Here is a 21,838-nt window from a genome sequence, read left to right as displayed (position 1 = left end):
GATAGAAAGAAAAAGACAAATATAAAAATAAAAACTTCATATAGAATGCTTCAAAATGAGAGTATAGCATTGGGAAAAAAAAACTCAATGGATCAATTAAGTAGCAAATTAGACATTCCTATAGAGAAAATTAGCCAATTGTAAGACACATCTCTGAGTGGAAAATGAAAATAAATGAAGTAGAAAATAAAAGTAATATAACTAACCAAAAAAAAAAATCCCCAGAATAAATTATAGTTTCTAAAAAAATTACCCTAATAAAATACATAAACTTCTATATCTATGAGCTTATTTCTGTTGTTCGTTTATTTATCCTATTTTCTAGATTCCACATATAGTGAAATCATATGACATTTGTCTTTCTCTGTCTGACTTACTCTACTCAGCACAATACCCTCTAAGTTCAGGCATATTGTTGCAGATAACAAGATTTCATTCTTTTTTTTATGGCTGAGTAATGTTTCATTGTATATATGTACTATCTCTTCTTTATCTATTCATCCACTGACAGACACCCAGCTTACCTCCATATAATTGTAAATAATGCTGCACTGAACATATGGATGCATATGCCTCTTCAGGTATTATTTTGGATTTCTTCAGATAAACACTCGGAAGTGGGATTACTGGATCTTTCTTTGTCTCTTGTTAAAGTCTATTTTGTCTGGTATAAGTATTGCTATCTCAGCTTTTTTTGTTGTTGCCATTTCATGAAAAATGTTTTTATATCCCTTTATTTTCAATCGGTGTATATCTTTGTAGGCAGATATATGTGAGGGTCTTGTTTTCTTATCCATTCAGTCACCTCATGTCTTTTTAAAATTAATTTAATTAGTTTCAAGTATACAGTACATTAGCTAGACATCCATATAGTTTGTAAAATAATCCCTCCAATTTCTCCCTCTCTCCCTTGACCCTCCACCTAGCCAACATATTAATGTTAACTGCATTCCTTGTGTCGTGTTCCCCATTCTTGTGACCATCCATCAGCTACTAATATGTACTTCTTTGATCCTACACTCCATTCTCCCAGCCCCCCAAATCCCCATCCTTCTGTCTGACACCAATGCCTACTATATTTGCGAGTCTTTTTTGATTAGTTTGTTCTTTTTATTCCTTAGATTCTGCATATTAGTGAAATCATATAGTGTTTATCTGTCTCTGACTTAAATATCTTCTAGGTACATCAAAGGAATATCTTTTTCCATTCTCTTCCTTTTAGTCTGTTTGTGTCTTTTCATCTGAAGTGTATCTTTTGTATTTTTTCTTTTTAAAGAAGTCCCTCCAACATTTTCTGTAATACTGGCTTGGTGGTGATAAATTCCTTTAGCTTATTTTTGTTTGAGAAGCTCTTTACCTGTCCTTCAACCCTAAATGATAGGTTTGCTGAATAAAGTATCCTGGGTTGTAGATCCCAGGTCTTCATCCTGTCAAATATGTTTTGCCAAACCCTTCTGTCCTGCATAGTTTCTTTTGAGAAATCAGCTGCCGGTCTTATGGGCGTTCCTTAAAAGTAACTATTTGTTTTTCTCTTGCTGCTTTTAATATTCTTTCTTTGTATTAAACTTTGGCATTTTAATTACGATTTCTTGGTGTGGGCCTCTTTGGATCCCTGATTTTGGGGACTCTCTGAGTTTAATGGGGTTTTATGTCCATTTTCTTCACCAGGTTAAGGAAGTTTTCCATCATTATTTCTTCAAACAGCTGTTCAACATCTTGATTTTCTTCAGGTACGCTGATCAGATGGATATCCAGACCCTTAGTAGTGTCCCATTTGCTCCTTAAATTATTTTTATAGTCTTGGCATCTTATCTCTTGACATTCTGCTTGTGTGTCCTCGGCTTTCCCGTCCTCTAGATAGGGCATTTGATCCTTTTCTTTATTCACTTTGTTTATTCCTTTGTTTATTCCATTTAATATACTTCTTATCTCAGATAATGTGTTCTTCATTTTAGACTGGTTCCCTTTTATAATTTCCATTTCCATTTTTATATTTTTTATCTCTTTGATGTAGTTCTCTACACTTCTCAAAAGTTTGTTGAGCATCTTTATAACCAGCGTTTTGAACTCTGCGTCTGTTAGATTACTTGACTCCATTATATCTGGATCTCTGATCTGTTCTCTCATATAATTTCTGCTTCTTTGTCTTCCCATTTTGGCTGCCTTTAATGTCTGTTTCTATGTCCTAAGCAAAGCTTCTAAGTCTCTTGGTCTTATTAGTGTGGATTTGTGAAGTAGGTATTCAGTAGCACAGTCCTGAGAGGGTTCAGCTGCAGGCCAAACTTAGCCCAAGCCTCTACCTCTCTAGGGCCACCTGTTAAGATTCAGCAAGCAATCCACAGATGCTGTGTATATAGTTGCCCCAAAAGGGCACACCAGAAACTGAGGCTAGCTGCCTCCTATATGAGTCCAGGCACTGCTCAGCAAGGAGCACCTGACTCGCTGAGGATATACCTGGATGTGGCTCGGGTGGGGCTGCGAGTTGGGTGAGGCTGGGTTTCAAGGAATCCTCTGGGCAGAGTGACTGTTATCCAGGTTGATGATCTCATGGCTATGGTGGCGCTGTGTTCGCCCACTGGTAGAGGGGAGGGCTCAACAGAACAATGGATACCACCAGCTCTTCTGTACCGAGTGAGTCCTGCCTCAACCCTCTCTCTGACAATATCTCCTTGTAAATCCCTCATGCTTCCTGCATGCAGCTGGGTTGGTACTGGTGCTCAGAGTGAGCAGGTCCGTCACTGCAAAAATCCGCTCACAGATGCGACCCCTTTAAGAGGCGTCTGCCACTGCCGCAGCCTCCATCTCACTCAGCTGCTTGGGCTGGGCAGCCCCACGTCCTCGCTCTGTCCTACCTTCTGCTGTTGCAGGGTGCTTTCTTGTATTTCTCCCTGGTTGTATGACTTGTTTATCAAGATCCCAGGTGATTTTCCCTTGCTGCTTGCTCCTTATTTACGTCGCAACTTTGATTTGGTCGCCAGAGGGATGAACAGAGCCTCTATTATCTATGCAATTTTTTATGATCTTCTCTTAGGATTTAAAAAATTATTTTTAACAATGAAAAACCCATTTGAGAATTAAGGCGTGGCAGATACTTCTATTGTCTTGCTATAGGAAGGAACATTCTCGCCTGAAACTGTTTTCTGCCGGTGTCAACCTTTGGCATGGAACATGATAGCAGAAAGCATCCAGAGTCCTCAGGAGCAAGTTTGGAAGCCAGATGCCGCTGTCCCCTTGTCCCACCTCATGTCTTTTGATTGGAACATTTAATCTATTTATATCTAAAGTAATTGTTGATAGATATGTAGTTATTGCCATTTTATTATTCATATTTTTTATCTTTTATTTTTTATTAAAGAAGTCCCTTAACATTTCTTGTAATATTGGTTTGATGGTGATGGACTAACTGCTTTTCTCTTGCTGCTTTTAAAATTCTCTCTTTCTCTTTAACCTTTGACATTTTAATTATGATGTGTCTTGTTGTGGGCCTGTTTGGGTTCATCTTGTTTGGGACTCTGTGATTCCTGGGCTTGTATGTCTATTTCATTCTCCAGCGTCAGAAAGTTTTCCATCACTATTTCTTCCCTGAGGAGCAAGGGGTTCCAGCCCCACACTAGGTTGCCCAGTCCAGAGCACCAGTGTCTGGAAGTAGAGTCCCATAACATATAGCTATGAAAATCAGAAGAATTCCATCATGTTGAAATGGAGGGCTGCTAGAATCCCAGGCATTCCTCTCAAAAGCCCCACACATGAACTTACTCACTGATGTATTTTCTCTGAGTTCCAGCAATGGACAGCAGCCTGAAAAGTGCCAGGGACGTATAGAGAGGAACTAAATTATCTGGCTTCAGGGCAAGTGCTGAAGGGGCAGCTCTCTCTGGGACTAAAGTGCCTACAGGTGTTAATTTGTTCTTTTACTAAGCTTTCCCCCAACACACCTGTAGGGGCAGGCGTGTGGCAAATCTGAGTCTCCAACAAACTCATCCTACCCCTGAGATTCCCTGAGAATCTGCCACACCCAGCTCACACACAGGCCGCAACCTCTTTCAGAGGCTGTTATTCACAAGTGGTCAGCATTGGCCCATGTTGTGGGCTACCTCAAAATCTCTGAAAGGCCCACAAACCCCAATCAGTGGCTGGTTGGAGCATGCTCTGGAATTCTTGCTAATAGGCTCCCAGCCTGGCACTTGTGGCAGCAGGCCCCAGTCGGTAGAATAGCCATTCCCATGTGCCTATAAGCCCAGCACAGGAAGATACCAACTGCAGATCACTTTGTAGTACTTACAAGGTTGCCCCAGGTTAGGCACAGACAGCAGTTGACCTAGGTTACCGCTGAAACCCCTGCTAAGAGGCCCAAGAACCAATATACCCGATGACCAGCTTATACCACACCAGAGCACCAAGTGATTAACTCCACAAACAACATACTCAAAGGATGGACTCAGAAAAAACAAGATCCCTCCTATAGTGAGTCATACTCTGTGGGATCAGTCCCAATAAAACTTCCCAGTTACTGCAGTCACTGTGAATTCTCAGAGGCAGTAATCCTGAGGGTCAATCCTACCCATTTATATACAAAAGAATTCAAGGCTCAATTACAACATGAAGGCACACACAATCCAGCTCATATGACTAGGGAGACTACACCACTGGGCCCCACAGGACACCTAATACATAAGACCAACCAGCAAAGACTTATGTAGCAGATATACCTACATAAGACTTATGTAGCAGATATACCTACATAAGACCACCCAGCAAAGACTTATGTAGCAGATATACCTAAAATATAGAAATAAACACAGGGAGGCAGCCAAAATGAGGAAACAAAGAAACATCTCTCAAATAAAAGAACAAAACTCTAGAGAAAGAACTAAACTAAATGGAGGCAAGCAATCTATCTGATACAGAGTTCAAAATACTGGTTATAAAAAAACTCGATGATTTTAAGGGGAAAAACAGATCCACTCAGTGAGAATTAACACAAAGATATGGAAACCATAAAAAAGAACCAGTCAGAATGAAAAATACAATAATTGATATAAAAATAATTAAATATGATCAACAACAGATTAGGTGACGCAGAAATCTGAATCAGCAGTTTCAAAGATAAGGTAGTAGAAAAAAACCAATCAAAACATCAAAAAAAAAAAAAGACCCCCCCTTTTATGCAGGAAAAAAAAAAAGCCCACAAGGATAGTTTAAGAAACCTCTGGGATAACATCAAGCATATCAATTTGGATACCAGAAGAAGAACAGAGAGAACAAGGGATTGAAAATGTATTTGAAAAAATAATAACTGAAAACATCCCTATCCTGATGAGGAAATAGACATACATGTCCAGGAAGCACTGAGAGTCTCAAATAAGATCAACTCAAAGAGGCCCACTCCAAGGCACATCATAAGTAAAATGTCAAAGCTTAAAGTCAAAGAGAGAATCCTAAAAGCAGTGAAAGAACAGCAGTTAGTTACCTACAAGGGAGCTTCCATAAGATTGTCAATTGATTTCTCATCATAAACTTTGAAGGCCAGAAGAGATTGGCAAGAAATATTCAAAGTGTTAAAAAGCTGAGATCTACGACTAAGATTGCTCTACCCAACATGGCTTTCATTTAGAATTGAAGAGAGATAAAGAGCTTCTTAGACAGAAAAAAAAGGAAATTCATCACTACCAAACTAGTATTACAAGAAATGATAAAGGGACTTCTTTAAGAGAAAAATAAAATCTCAGAAATATAAATAATAAAATGGCAACAACTATATACCTATCAATAATTACTTTAAATGTAAATGGATTAAATGTCCAAATTAAGACAGGGTGGCAGAATAAAAAAAAAAAAGACTCATATATATGTTGCCTACAAGAGACCCACTTCAGATCAAAAGATACACACAGTCTGAAAATAAAGGGATGGAAAATGATATTTTATGTAAATGGAAATAAAAAAAAAGCCAGGGTAGCAATACTTAAATCAGTAAAATTATACTTTAAAATAAAGGCTATAATAAGGGACCAAGAATATTACATAATGATAAAGGGTTAAATCTAACAAGAAGATATAATTCATGTGAATATTTACACACCACAAACTAAGGAGCATCTAAAAATATAGAGCAAATCTTGACAGATATAAAGAGAGAGATTGACAGTAACATAATCATAGTAGGGGACTTTAATACCCTATTGACATGAATGTATAGATCTTCCAGACAGAAAGTCAACAAGAAAACAGCTGTCTTAAATGACACAGTAGACTAGATTAATTTAATTGATATTTTTAGAACACTACACCCCAAAGCAGCAGAATATGTATTCTTTTCAAATACCCATGGAATATTTTCCAGTACAGACCATATGTTTGGCCACAACACAGGGCTCAATAAATTTAGGATTGAAATCATACCAAGCATTACAATGGTATGAAACCCCAAAGCAGCAGAATATGTATTCTTTTCAAATACCCATGGAATATTTTCCAGTACAGACCATATGTTTGGCCACAACACAGGGCTCAATAAATTTAGGACTGAAATCATACCAAGCATTACAATGGTATGAAACTAGAAATCAATTACAAGAAGAAAAGTGAAAAGCAGACAACAACATGGAGGCTAAAAATCATGGTAATAAACAATAAATTGCTTAGCAATGAAATTAAGGAAGAAATAAAAAGATACCTTGAAAAAAATGATAATGAAAATACAATGACCCCAAATCAATGGGACACAGCCAAAGTAGTTTTAAGAGGGAACTTCATTGCTATACAGGCCCAAATATAGCCAAACAAACATAGCTCAAAGTGAGAAGAAGAAAGGAACTGATAAAGATCAGAGTGGAAATAAATGAAGTAGAGTCTAAAAGAACAATTTAAAAGATCAATAAAACCAAGAGCTGGGTCTTTGAAAAGGTAAATAAAATTGATAAATCTTCAGCCAAACTCATTATGAAATAAAAAGAGGACCAAAATAAATAAAATCAGAAATGAAAAGAAGTGACAATTGACACTACAGAAATACAAAAGATTACAAGAAAATACTGAGAACAATTACATGCCAATAAATTGGATAACCTGGAAGAAATAAAAAAATTCCTAGAAAAATACAATCTTTCAAGACTGAAGCAAGAAGAAACAGAAAATCAGAACAGATTGATAACTACCAATAAAATAGCATAAATAATAATAATAATAATAAAAAAACTCCCAACAAGCCAAAGTTCTGGATAATGGCTTCACAGTTGAATTTTATGAAACATTTGAAGAATTAATACACATTCTTCTCAAATATTCCAAAAAATTCAAGAGGGGAGAAGGCTCTCAAGCTCATTTTAAAGTACAGCATTACCCTAATTTCAAAACCAGACAAATACATTACAAAACCATAAAATTATATGGCAATACCCCCTGATTAACATAGATGCAAAAATTTTCAACAAAGTATTAGCAAATCAAATTCAGAAATACATTAAAAAAGATACTACACCATGATCAAGTGAGGTTTATTCCTTGATGCAAGCTGATTCAGTATCTGCAAATTAATTAACATGATATACCACATAAAGAAAATGAAGGATAAAAATCATATGATCATATCAACAGATGCAGTAAAAGCATTTGACAAAATCCAGCATCCATTTATGATAAAGATTCTCATCCAAGTGGAAACAGAGAGAACACATAATAAAGGCCATTTTTTGACTAATTTACAGCTAACATTAAATCAAATGGTGAAAAACTAAAAACGTTTTCCTTAAAATCAGGAACAAGACAAGGATATCTATTTTTATCACTCTCATTCAACATAGTATTGGAAATCCTAGCCATAGCAATAAGACAAGAAAAAGAAATAAAGGCATCTAAATTTGAAAGGTAGAATTAAAACTGTCATTATTTGCAGATAACATGATTCTATATATAGGTAACCCTAACAAGTCCCCTAGAAAACTATTAAAACTAATAATTAAATTCAGCAAAGTAGAAGGATATAAAATTAATATTCAGAAATCAGATGCATTTTTATATACCAATAACGAATTATCAGACAGTAAAATTAAGAAAACAATCCTATTTATAATTCTACAAAAATGTATGAAATACCTAGCAATAAATTTTACCAAGGAGGTAAAAGATATAACTTCAGAAAAGTATAAGACATTAAAGAAAAAAATTGAAGAAAATACAAATAAATGGAAAGATATAACATGATCGTGGCTAGGAAGAGTTAACATCGTTAAAATGTCCATACTATCTAAAACAATTCCTATCAAAATGTCAATGAAATTTTTCACAGAACTAGAACAAATAATCCTAAAATTTCTATGTATCCATGAAAGACTCCAAATTGCCAAGCAATTTTGAGAAAAAAGAACAAATATGGAGGTATCACACTACCTGATTTTAAACTACACTACAATGTTATAGTAATTAAAACAGCAAGATGCTGGCAGTAAAAACAGGAAGATAGATAAATGGAACAGAACAGAGAGCCCAGAAATAAACCCAAGTCTATATGGTCAATTAAGCTAAGAAAGGAGGCACGAATACACAGTGGAATAAATATACAAAGACAATCTATTCAATAAATAGTGTTGAGGAAACTGGACAGAAGACACACAGAATGAAACTAGACCACTTTCTTGCACCATATACATGAATAATCTCAAAATGAATTAAAGACTTAAATGTAAGGCACAAAACCATAAAACTCCTAAGAGAAAACATAAGCAACAAACTCTCCGACACTGCTTTTAGTAATATTGGTTTGGAAATGCCTCCTCAGGTAAGAGAAACAGAAGAAAAAAGAAACAATTGGGACTACATCAAACTAAAAAGGTTTTGCCCAGCAAAAGAAACCATTAACAAAACAAACAAAAAAAACAACCTGTTGAAAGAAAAAAGATATTCGCCATTCAATAAGGGGTTGATATTCAAAATATATCAGGACTTCATACAACTTAACACCAAAAAGACAAACAATTCAATTAAAAAATGAGCACAACACTTGAATATACATTTTTCCAAAGAGGACATATAGATGGCCAATGGACATATGAAAAGATGTTCAATGTTGCTAATCATCAGGGAAATCAAAGTGAAGCCACAATGAGATATCGTCTCACACTTGTTGGAATGGCTGTCATCAAAAAAAAATCAAGAAATAACAAGTGTTGGTGAGAATGTGGAAAAAAGGGAACCCGCTTGTACTGTTAGTGAGATTGTAAATTGTTGTGCCCACTATGAAAATAGTATGAAGTTTCCTTAAACAATTAAAAATAGAACTACTTTATGAAACAGCAATTCCACTTTTGGAAATTTATTTTTAAAAAATCTAAAATATGAATTCAAAAAGATATATGCATCATATGTTTATTGCATCATTGTTTGCAATAGCCAAGATATGGAAACAACCTATGTGTCCAGCAATAAACAATTGGATAAAGAAGATGTTGTACATATATGCAGTCAAACATACTCAGCTATAAAAAGGAATGAAATCTTATCATTTGTGACAATATGGATGGGAGTAGAGTATATTATGCTGAGTGATATGTCAGATAAAGATAAATATCATATGATTTCACTTATATGTGGAATATAAAAAACAAAATAAATGAGCCAACAAAACAGAAGTAAACTCATAGATATAGAGAATAACCTGATAGTTGCCTTGTGGAAGTGGGTATAGATAATAAAAGTGAAAGAATTAAGAAGTATAAGTTGGCAGTTACAAAGTAGTCAGATGAATGTAAAGTACAACTTGGGGAATATATTCACTAATAATGTAATAACTATATATGGTGTCTGGAGGTACTATACTTATTGGGGGGTTATTTTTTAAGTTATATAAATATCTAACAACTATGTTGTATTCCTGAAAATAATATTATATTGAATATCAATTGTAATTGAAAAATAAAAAATGAAAAATAAATAAGTAAAAAAATATATAAATGGAGAGAGAGCCTGAATTGACGTTTCTCCAAAGAACATGGCCAAGGAACATGTGAACAGATGCTCAACATCACCAATCATTTGGGAAATGCAAATTAATACCACAATGAGATTTCACTTCACACCTGTCAGAATGGCTATCAATAAATCAGCAAACAAGTATTGGCAAGGATGTGGAGAAAAGGGAACGCTCGTGCACTGTTTGGTGAGACTGCAAGTTGGTATAGCCATTATAGAAAACAGTATGGAAGTGCCAAAAAATTAAAAATAGAACTACCATATAATCCAGCAATCCCACTTTGGTTTTTATCCCAAAAATCTAAAATACTAATTCGAAAAGAGATATGCACCTCTACATTTATTGCAGCATTATTTACAATAGGCAAAATATGAAAAGTTCCTAAGTGTCCATCGATAGGAAGAGAAGTGGTACATATATTTAATGGAATATTACTCAGCCATAAAAAGGAACGAAATCCTGCCATTTGCAATAACATGGATGGAGTTAGAGGGTATTGTGCTAAGTGAAATAAGTCAGATATCAAAAAACAAATACCATATGATTTCACTTATATGTGGAATTTCAAAAACAAGTAAATGGACAAACAAAATAGAAACAACCTCATAGATACAGAGGACCTTTTGGCAGTTGCCAGATGGGAGGGGAGTTGGGTGAAAAATAAAAAGAGATTAAGATGTACCAACTAACAGTTGTAAAAACAGTCACGGGATGTAAAGTACAGAATAGGGAATATAGTGAATCACATTTTAATAAGTATACATGGTGTCAAATGTGTACTAAACCGATAAGTGATAAGGGTTGTCACTGCATAAGTGTAAATGTCTAATCATTATGTCATACACCTGAAACTAATATAATATTGTATGTCACCTGTACTTGGAAAATTTAAAATACATAAATAAAATAGTAAGTAGACTAAAAAAAAAGGAATTATATCCCAATGCAATTGTATGAAAAAGAATAAAATACCTAGGAAGTGAAAGACATATACACTGAAACTAGAAGACAGTGATAAAAGAAACGGAAGAAGACACAAATAAATGGACTCAAATATAATACCTTAAACTGTAAAACTCCTAGAAGAAAACATAAAAAGTAATCTCCTTGACATTGGTCTTGGCAATGATTTTTTGGCTATGACTCCAAAAGCAAAGGCAACAAAAGCAAAAATAAACAAGTGGGACTACATCAAGCTAAGAAGCTTCTGCACAGGAAAGAAAACCATAAACAAAATGAAAAGATAACCTACATAATGGAAGAAAATATTTGCAACACACATAACTTATATGAAGTTAATATCCAAAATACATAAAAACTCATATAACTTAATAGCAAAAACCCCCAAATAGGACAGAAGATCTGAACAGATGTTTTACAAAGAAGACATAAAAATGGTCAAAAAGTGCATAAAAGAATGCTCTATATCACTGATCATCAGGGAATGCAAATCAAAACCACAATGAGATATCACCTAACACCTGTTAAAATTTCTATTATCAAAAAGACAGGAAATAACAAGTGTTGTCAAGGATGTGAGAAAAGAGAACCCTCGTGCACTGTTCATGATAATTTAAATTGGTGGAGCCACTATAGAAAATAGCATGACATTTCTTCAGAAAATTAAAGTTGGAACTACCATATATTCTAGCAATTTTACTACTAGGTATTTATTTGAACAAAACAAAACTAACTCAAAAATATATATGTACCCTATGTACATTGCAGCATTATTTACAATAGCAAGATATGAAAACAACCTAAGTGTCCATAGATGGATACATGGATAAAAAAATGTGTCATATGTACACAATGGAATTTAGCCAAAAAATAAAATGAAATGTTGCTATTTGTGACAACATGTAGGGACCTATGCTAAGTGAAATAAGAGACGAATACTATATGATCTCACTTATATATGGACTCTAAAGAAAAAAAAAAAAAGCTCATAGATACAGAGATTTGTGGTTGCCAGGTTGCCAGAGGCAGGAGGTAGGGGAGAGGCAAAACTGGGTAAAGCAAATGAAAAGGTACAAACTTCTAGTTATAAATAAATAAGTCATGAGGATGTAATACACATGTAATATACAATATACATGGTCAGTATAGTTAATAATACTGTTTTGCATATTTGAAAGTTGCTAATAGTCATTAATAACATTTAATAGTTGCTAAATCTTAAAAGTCCTCTTCACACACAAAAAGCATTTTTGGGGACTATATATGGTGATGGAGGTTAACTATACTTATTGTGGTGATCATTTCCTAATATATGCAAATATCGAATCATTATATTGTACACCTCAACAAATATAATGCTGTATGCCAATTATACCTCAATAAATTTTTTTTCTGTACCTTTATTTTTTCCCCATATGCATCTCATAGCAATCCATGTGGTAAAAAAATTTTGCTAGCAAAACAAACTGAAATAAGGTAATCAATTTTATTTTACATTTGAAAATCAAGTCTATCCTTATCTTTCTATATTAATAGAACTAGGGAGGTGAGAGAGAGAGAGAGAGAGAGAGACAGACAGACAGACAGACAGACAGACAGACAGAGAGGCAGAGAAAAGTGAGAAGAGCACAAGTGAGCAGATAGGCATTTAGTGTGGACTATTCAGTTTTGGCTGACATTTAAAATACTGGCTTCCTTTCTAAGAGCAATCGAATTTAAAAATAAAATTTCTGTATTTCTTTAAATAAAGAATTGAATTATTTATTAAACTAAAAAACTAAGGCAGTGTTTAAATATATTAAAGTAGCTTCTACATGCAAGGTATTACCTAAGTTTTAGGTAGAAACTTCCTTAGTTTTAAGATTATTTTGAATTAAAATCTTTTGAAACTTATCTAGCTTCTCTCTAAACCAAAAGGTTCATTTACCAGTTTCTTCCTCTATTATGTACCATGAGGAAAAATTCAAGAGGAAAAGAAAAATATTTAAGTATTGGGGGTCCTGTCTCTTAGTTCACTGCTCTTACTTTTCTCACTAGATTAATCACAATCTTTCTTCTGTTTTCTCTTTCCTCACAAGAAAGAACAAATATTTCTTGAACTGGAAAGATTAAGATGGTTTTCTCCTTTTCCTATTCAGGAGGGATTACCTTGTGGAAGTGTCATTTCCTTCAGGAATAGTAGTCTAGAATACCCTTCCTTTTTGAGGGCACAGAGATGTCTGTTGGGTTTAAATTTTCCATATATTTATTACCTTTCTAGTCATTCATTTAACAGCCTTGTCTGATGGATTTCTTTGAAAAATGAGTTCAAACAGAGATTAAAGTTAGAAAATATAAGCTTTTAAAAGCATAACAAAACAAAAAGTAGATTAAATTTTAAAAAATTGCTTCAATTCTTTACCATGAAATTTAAAAAAATTAATCACTTAATGGTAAATGGCACTGTAAAATAAACTGTACAGAAAAAAAACACACAGGTATAATTTTTGCTTTTTAAAAATATTAAATCAAAAAAGACAAATTGACTGATGCAGCCAAATTCAAACTTAATCACACCATAAAATCAAGCATAAAATAAAGGCACATGTGATATTCTTTTACACTCTCATTTTTCTGTCCAGAAGTCTGTGCCTCATGTTGGTCTTCCCTGCTAGGAGGAATCATTTTTAGGTAAATTAGTACTTACCATCACCTTTGTCAGGAATGATTGTAACCTGAGCCTCTGGGAACTCTGATCCAATTCTTCCACCCATGGGCATGCTCAGAAGGACATGGAATGTTTCCTTCTCTTCATACAAGGAGTCATCAATAACAACAATCCGACACATTTTCTCACACTCATCTTTGTCAAAGCAGATAACACTGGTGTGGTCCTCGGGCCTGGATATGTAATCTGAATAGGAAAGCACTGATGTTGGCACAGTTCCGCTTGCCGTTCCTCGAGGCAGAGAAAACCCGAAAGATATTTATGAGAAACATTTTACAAAGATATTTCCAGAAACAATCATTTTCAAATGTAGTATTTTAATGTAGTATTTCAAATGTAGTATTTCAATTAATATCTATGATTACCCCTGAAAATTGCAATAGCACCTGTATACCGTTCTAGCATCATGAGTCAACTTCATAATAGTCTCAACCATATGGCAAATATTATATTCCAAGTGTTTTCTCATCTACTTCCTTCCAGTGGTCTTTTAGAACAACACGATATTACAAAATATTAGCTCCTACTATTTAAATGCTTACTGTGTGCAGTGAAGTGCCAAGCATTTTACACACATTTCCTCAGTAATTCTCTCAAGCACTCTATTGGGTTTCATGCATTCGGTAACTGCGGTTTACAGAAATTAAACCACTTGCTCTAAAGTCTGAAATTTTAATCACTATTCTCTATTACCTTTCAATTCACATACATTAATGGAAATTTTAAAGATTGTCAGCTCAGATCTCAATAGCATATATGACTTTTACTTTTGTATTCTTAGAAAATTTACCTGTTTTCTAGAAAGTTGTTTAGCATATTAATGAATATTATGTATTAATTTTAGTTTTGTATTACATAAAATCACCTTTCAGGGGTTGCTCACCCATGAGCAAAGACAAGTATTTTGAAATTTGATTGAAATGAGTTTCAAACGAGTTTGAAATTAGTTTATTCCTTGGGTATATATTTCTTTGCCCTCAATTTTTCTTTTCATTTTTTTTTTAACAAATACTCTCTTCTAGTTGAGCAGGCTTGGACAGGGGAGGGAGGCTTCAATTTCTTGCAATCCAGAAAGCACTGACAATTAGAATAAGCAGCTAAGTGAACCAGAAATGTTTTTGATAAGTGGCAGCAGAGTCTTTCCAGGTCTTCTTTAGAGGGGCCCTCAAAGGTACAATAGTGAAGGAAAACCTCTGGATCAATGCTTTTTTTCTTCTTGTGAAAATTATAATAATAGAGTATACCACTCATGACATAATGTTATGTCTCTAACATGTTAATGAGACTTATTTATATCTTTGCGGGACATTTTAGTTTAGTTTGTTTGCAAATGAGTTACCTTGTTGTGTATAACAGATCACCATCAACTCCTGGCTCACATCTCCACTTCTCCTGATGGGAATGAACAGTTCACCAACATCTTCTTTAATGAAGTATTCAGATTGAGGAATAAATACACTTGATTCTAAGGAGAAAACACAATCACAGTCACTGATATTTTTGTCTGAGCTTCTTATCTCTGAAACAATCCTATACAAATTAAAATTGCTCTAATGATTGATTCCTCACCTCCCACCTTGCATATTCTTTTAGAATAACACAGTATGAGGGGAAGGAGGGAGGAGAGGGGAGAAGAAGTAGGTATAAAGCATGCAGGCTCTGGGCCAACGAATTCTTAACTTAGAAATAAAACCCAACATTGCTTTTATCTCCAGTAATGGCTCTCTTCTAATTAATACGTGCTATAGATACATTCCTTTACAATCAATTTTGTTCTCTTGGTACAAATCAACACTTTTCAATTGAGTAGTCAAATTTTAGAGGTGAAAAGACCTCAGAAGTCATCTTTGTCCCACCTCTTACTTTAGATGAGGAAACTCAGACTCATATTGTTGAACATATTTTTCAAGGAGTCTTCCTGGTTAGTCAAGGAATAAAACTCAGAGCCTGTAATGTCTACTGTATTTGTTCTTTTTACTTAAAACGTATTCCTTTTGAATAATCGATGATTAAAACATAATATTAATGCATTATTCAACTTTTTTTGTTTGAAGATTTTTAAATAACAGTTCCTTTAGAATTTATAAATCTTTTTTATCAGCCATAAGGAAAAACTCTGTGGTTTCCTATCTCTCCTAGAGGAATAACAATAACACATAGTATATAACATTATATTTATATGTTTCAGTGATTCATTTTTAAGGTATTTTAAAGGTACACTAAATAATAAAAAAATGATATAAATTATTGAAAAAACACAGTTCGATGTAAAACTATGTTTAGTTCAATAAAACATTTAGTTCAATCATTCGATATGATAATCCTCAAACAGATACTTTGCCTGGAGTCTGTTTCACTGAAAGTTTCATATACACATAGAAAATGCTTCATGAATATTTTTAAAACAGTAAGCCACACTGCTTCTAATCATTATAAAAGACTATTGGAATAGAGAACACAGCCCTCAAGGTCCATGTTCCTTCCTTTTCCACCTGTCTTGTGCCCCTGGAACTGATTAATGTGAACCACATCAAAGGTTTCCCTTGTGCTCTGGCTGAGTCAGTCAAAGGAGAATACAGCAGGACTCAGAGGGCTGTGCAAGAGTTGAGTAAGGTCAGCATTCATTTCCCTGGTTCCCCTTCGGGTTCCATAGCTGACTGCACAGCCCCATGCAAAGGTCATAGTGTTTCCTGGATACCCTAGCTGACTCTCTGGATTCAGCTAACTTCTTCTTCCCTTACCCCTCAGGCCTAGAGGAAGTCTACAGTAATCTATACAGCATGATACTGATATAAAAACCAGATATATTGATCAATGGAACAGAATAGAGAGCCCATAAATAAATCCATACCTATACGCTCACTTAATATATGACAAAGGAGGCAAGAATATACAATGGGGTAAAGACAGTCTCTTCAACAAATGTTGTTGGGAAAATTAGACAAATACATGCAAAAAAAAAAAAAGACCACCTTCTTACGTCGTATACAAGAATAGACTCAAAATGGATTAAAGACCTAAATGTAAGATCCGAAACCATAAAACTTTTAGAAGAAAACATAGACAGCAAACTCTCTGATATTGCTAAAAGCAATTTCTTTTTGGATATACCTCCTTGGGCAAAGAAAACAAAAGAAAAAATAAATAAATGGGACTACATCAAACTAAAAAGTTTTTGTACAACAAAGGAAACTATCGACAAAACAAAAAAGACAGCTGACTGATTGGGAGAAGATATTTGCTAATGATACACCTGGAGGTTTCATAATCCTTACCCTCACCTTTGTAAATAGTATGTTGAAAATTCTTAAGTTACTCATTTTGAGTGAAACATTTGTTTTCTTCTGGGGTTCTGACTGATACACCAATTTAAAAAATGGCACCATTAAAAATGGTAGATATAAGATTTTATAACTAATCATTCATTTATCAAACATTGACTGGGTGACTACTTGCAATAAAGGGATATAAAAGTAAACAAAATCCCTAGTTTTTACTTTTATAGTAGAGAGGAGGAAAAAAATAAAGAAAAAACAATAAAATATATCATATGTCAGGAGGGGACAAATGATATGAAGAAAATAGTGTGCTGAGAGGGCTGAGGCAGGGTATGTACCATAAGTGTTATATTCATGGAAAGTATCTCTATTTAGTTACATTTGAGCCAAGATTGAGACACTCTATGTGAATAACTCAGAGAAGAGAATTCCAGGCAAACAGATGAACAAGCGAAAAGAGCCTCAGGTCAGTTTGTGCCAGATGTGTACAGGGAACAGACAGGGGGCTAATGTGGTTTGAGTAAATTGGGCAAGGAGGAGGGGGTAGGACATGAGACCAAAGAAATGGGTGGTGGGCAGATCACCTGGAACTTTCAGAACCATTGGAAAAACTTTGTATTTTACGTAAAGAAAGATATTGTGGAAATAAATACCACCCGATAGGATGAAAACAAGCAAAGGATATTTATTCAGTTTGCTATAGTAAGGAAGTCAGCCACCATTACTTGTATTTGAAAGAGATTCAAAGGCAGATGGAGGAGAGAGAAAGCTTTGAATGGAGTAAAGGGAAGGCTGCAACTATGTTCTGAGTACAAGCTTTTGGTATGGGGAAGTTGTAGGCGAGCTAACTAAAAGTAAAGCATTTTTTTAAAAAAATATTATTTTTCAATTAGAGTTGACATTCAATATTATTTTATATTAGTTTTAGGTAGACAGTATAGTGGTTAGATATTTATGTAATTTATGAAGTGATCCTCCAATTAGTACCCGTCTGGCACTATACATAGTTATTAAAATATTATTGACTATATTCCTTATGCTGTACTTCATATCTCCTGACTATTTTGTAACTATCAATTTGTACTTCTTAATCCCTTTACCTTTTTCACTCAGGCCCAAAGAACATGTCCCAGCTAGCCATCACTGGTTTGTTCTCTGTATCTATGAGTCTGTTATTGTTTTGTTCCTTCATTTACTTTGTTCCTTAGATTCCACATGTAAGTGAAAACATACAGTATTTATGTTTCTCTGCCTTAGTTCACTTAGCATAATACCTTCTAGGTCCATCCATGTTGTTGCAAATGGTAAGATTTCAATTTTTTTATGGCTAAGTAATATTCCATTGTATGTGTGTGTGTGTGTGTGTGTGTGTGTGTGTGTGTGTGTGTGTATACACATACATGTACCATGTCTTTTTTATCCAGTTGTCTACTAATGGGCACTTAGGTTGCTTCCATATCTTGTAAATAGTGCTGCAGTGAACATAGGGGTGAATGTTGGAATCAATGTTTCAATTTTCTTTGGATAAATACCCACAAGTACAATTGCTGGGTTATAAGGTAGTTTTATTTTTAATTTTTGGAGGAACCTCCAAACTGTTTTTCATAGTGGCTGTACAAGTTGGCAATCCCACCAACAGTGCACGAGGGTTCTCTTTTCTTCACATCCTCACCAACACTAGTTTTTTTTTTTTTTTTTAGTTTATTGATGCTAACCATTCTGACAGGATATATTGTAGTTTTAAGAAGTGGGGCATTTTATGTGGCTGGTTAAGAAAGGATTTTGGCTTTCTCTTGTTAGGCTTAGACTGAAAGTAGGGATGAAAATTAAAGAAGCTGTTAGTTACTGATCAAGTCCTGATCATTTTGGTCTGATTGCTTTAAAAGATGTGGTTTGGCTCCCCAGTTGCTGTAGGTTGTGGGTCAAAGTTGTATTTTAATATGTAATCTGACTTTATTTGTATATGTAGTCTCTTACAATAGAGTTTTGAACTTAGGGGTACTATAATTTGACATAATCTAAGAACATTATTTTTGGCTGTCGTGAGATAGACATTAGGGGCCAGGAGATGAAGCAAAGAGTCCAGTTAGGAGGCTTTGCAACTATTCAGGGAAGAGATCAGAAAATATTGGACCAGGTAGTGGCAGTAGAAGTGGTACAATACAGCTATTTGCAGGACATATATAGAAAGATCCAAAAGAGTTTTCTAATGGATTAGATGTGGTACATGAGAGGAGAGAAGAATCAAGGATGACCTCAAATTTTATTTTCATAACCAACTAGAAAGATAAAATTCCTGTATACATATGTGGGAAAGACTTTGGAGAATCAAATTTAGGGCTGGAAATCAGAAGTTCCATTTTGGACATACTAAAATTTGGTGTCTTTTAGATATCCAAGCTGAGATGTCAAGTTAACTAGGTGGGTATATACAACCCTGGATTTCAGTAGAGAGGTTCAGATCAGAAATATAAATTTGAGAGCCACTGGCATGTTGATGGTATATAAAGCCACGAGTCAGAACAAAATCACTGAGGGAGGAATCATAGATAAAGAAGACAATAGGTCCAGGGACTAACTAGGGCATTTGAAAGTCAGGGCATTAAAGAAAACTGAGCAAAAGAAGATTAGAAGGTTCTCAGTGATGAGGATAACCAAGAGAGTGTGGGTACTAGAGTCAAGTGCAACAAGTGTTTCAGAAAAAAAGAAGTGATCTGTTGTTTCTAATGATGCTGTCAAGTTAAGTAAATTGAGAACCAAGAACTGATCATTAGATTTGGCAAAGAGAAGTCACTAGTTATCTTCACCAGAACTGTTTCAGTGGAGTAGAGAGGACGAAAGCCAGATAGACTGGGAGGAGAGAGACTGGAAGACAATAGGCATAGACATTTCTTCCAAGAAGTTTTGCTTTAAAAGAGAACAAAGTGGTATCTAGAGAAATATCATTTCTTATTTTTAAGATGAGTTTTAGTAAGGGTAAAAATTACTCTTACGATTATGAAGTAGGATTTTTACCAAATATAAAATTTTAACATAGAGATTATCATAAAACTTCAGTATAAAATTTTACACAAAGTGCCATAAAATATTCTAGTCAAGTATCTAATGAAATCAGTGAGTTTCCTTTCATTGACTTATAGAAATTAACTCTGGTATCACCTTGGGGTTGGCAGTCCTCAGGTCATTTACAGAAAGGCATTAGTATGAAATATTATAGAAAGTTTCATTTATTTACTAAAGTTTCTTGTGGGTCAAATTCATATATTGAAACTCTAACTCCCAGTGTGATGGTATTTCTAGTAGAGCCTTTGGGAGGTGATTAGATTTAGATGAGTTTATAAGAATAAAGCCCTCATTGTGGGATTAATGTCCTTTATAAGAAGCAAATCTCTCTCTCCTCTCTCTCTCTCTTGGCACAAGTACCAAAGAAAGGTTATATAAGCATACAGCAAGAAGGCTGCTGACTACATGCCAGGAAGAAGGCTCTTACCAATAACTTGATCCTGGACTTCCAGCCTCTAGAACTGCAAAAAATATTTATTTCCATCCAAGTTTGTGGTATTTTGTTCTAGCATCCCAAGCTAATCAAGACAGAGATGATCATATATTTATTCTGCACTCTAATCTATATTGGCCATTTTTTTCCCGAATAAGTTATTCAGAAAAATCCCACGTATGGGATTTTAATTTAATATCTTGAATATCTAAGTTTTGGCTCCTCCTACACACTATAACCCACGGAGGATTGATTAAGCATGCCAGGACTTCTTGCTAGAGTGAGTAGGTTTGAATTACAAATAAAAAAGAAAGCTGGGTGCCCAGAACTTGTCTATGCTCTGGAATCCACTCCTACACTTGGTCTGACAGGATAACAGGCTCAGCACCGAGTATGGTCCTCTTTTGACTTAACTTCTTGTAGAAATGTGTGGTCTGTAGGAGAAAAACTAGAAAAAGAGAGTTGAAGAAAGGCCTTCTTGGTAGACTTTCCAGTTAACATTATTTTTCAATTCATTATATATATAATTGCCACGAGTAAGCATAACTTTTTAAGTGTAAAATCTCAAAAAGAGACATTCTTGTATTAACTTTAAAAATTATTAGCTAGAGACTGGGCAAAATGATGTAGAAGATAGAGGCTTTATTCATTCTCTCTTATGACCACATCAAAGGTGTGATGGAAACACGGAGCAAACAGCAAGCAGAGTCACCTGGGAGTCTAGATGAACAGAGCACTACAACTAGGGAGAGAAATAAGAAATCATCCAGCAATGGCCGAAGGTAGTAGGCAGCAAAGACATGAGGCTGCCCAGTCTTCAGCAGCTGACTGAGACAGAGGCTGTGGCAATGGCAAATGACTCTTAAAGGGGTCATGTCAAAGAGTGGACTTTCACGGTGGCAGACCTGCTCATTCTGAACACCAGCGCCGGGTTGGCTGCTTGGGGGACACCGGGGACTTACAAGGGGACACTAAGTTGTCAGAGTGAGGGCCAGGGGTGAGGCTTTATCCTGGGCAGAAGTGCCAGTGATATCCATTGTTCCTCTGTTGAGCCCTCCCCTCTCCCAGCATGTGGAGGCAGCACCACCATAGCTGAGATGTCATCAAACTGGATAACAGAGAATGCTTCACTCAGAGGATTTCCTGAATCTCTGATTCTCCCAACTCTTGGCCCTAGCCAAGCCACATCCAGTTGTGTTCTTGATGATTCCTGTGTCCCTTGCTGAGCAGCTCTACGACCCACAAAGGTTGCAGCTGACCTCAGTTTCTGGAGTGGCCTCTTGAGGCAACTATAAGCACAGCATCTGTGGATTGCTTGCTGAATCTTAAGAGGTGGCTCCAGAGGGAAACAGGCTGGGGCTAAACTTGGCCTGCACCTGAACATGTCTTAGGACTCCACCGCTGGACACTAATAAGACCAAGAGACTTAG

At 35.2% G+C, this 21,838-nt stretch overlaps 1 protein-coding gene across 2 annotated transcripts in view; it reads right to left on the bottom strand.

Annotated features, from left to right (window-relative positions):
- FREM2 (FRAS1 related extracellular matrix protein 2) overlaps nt 1-21,838 on the bottom strand; it is a 271,893-nt gene that overhangs the window by 148,634 nt on the left and 101,421 nt on the right. For both annotated transcript variants that reach the window (XM_023526177.1, XM_011385559.2), the window contains 2 exons: nt 14,974-15,099; nt 13,614-13,865 (listed from right to left, as the gene is read on the bottom strand). In XM_023526177.1, the coding sequence (XP_023381945.1) occupies nt 13,614-13,865; nt 14,974-15,099 (378 nt within the window). The remainder of the gene's footprint in view (nt 1-13,613; nt 13,866-14,973; nt 15,100-21,838) is intronic.

The sequence above is a fragment of the Pteropus vampyrus genome, unplaced genomic scaffold, assembly GCF_000151845.1.
Source record: "Pteropus vampyrus isolate Shadow unplaced genomic scaffold, Pvam_2.0 Scaffold737, whole genome shotgun sequence".
NCBI lineage: Eukaryota > Metazoa > Chordata > Mammalia > Chiroptera > Pteropodidae > Pteropus > Pteropus vampyrus.
This window is presented reverse-complemented; position numbering and strand designations above follow the sequence as displayed.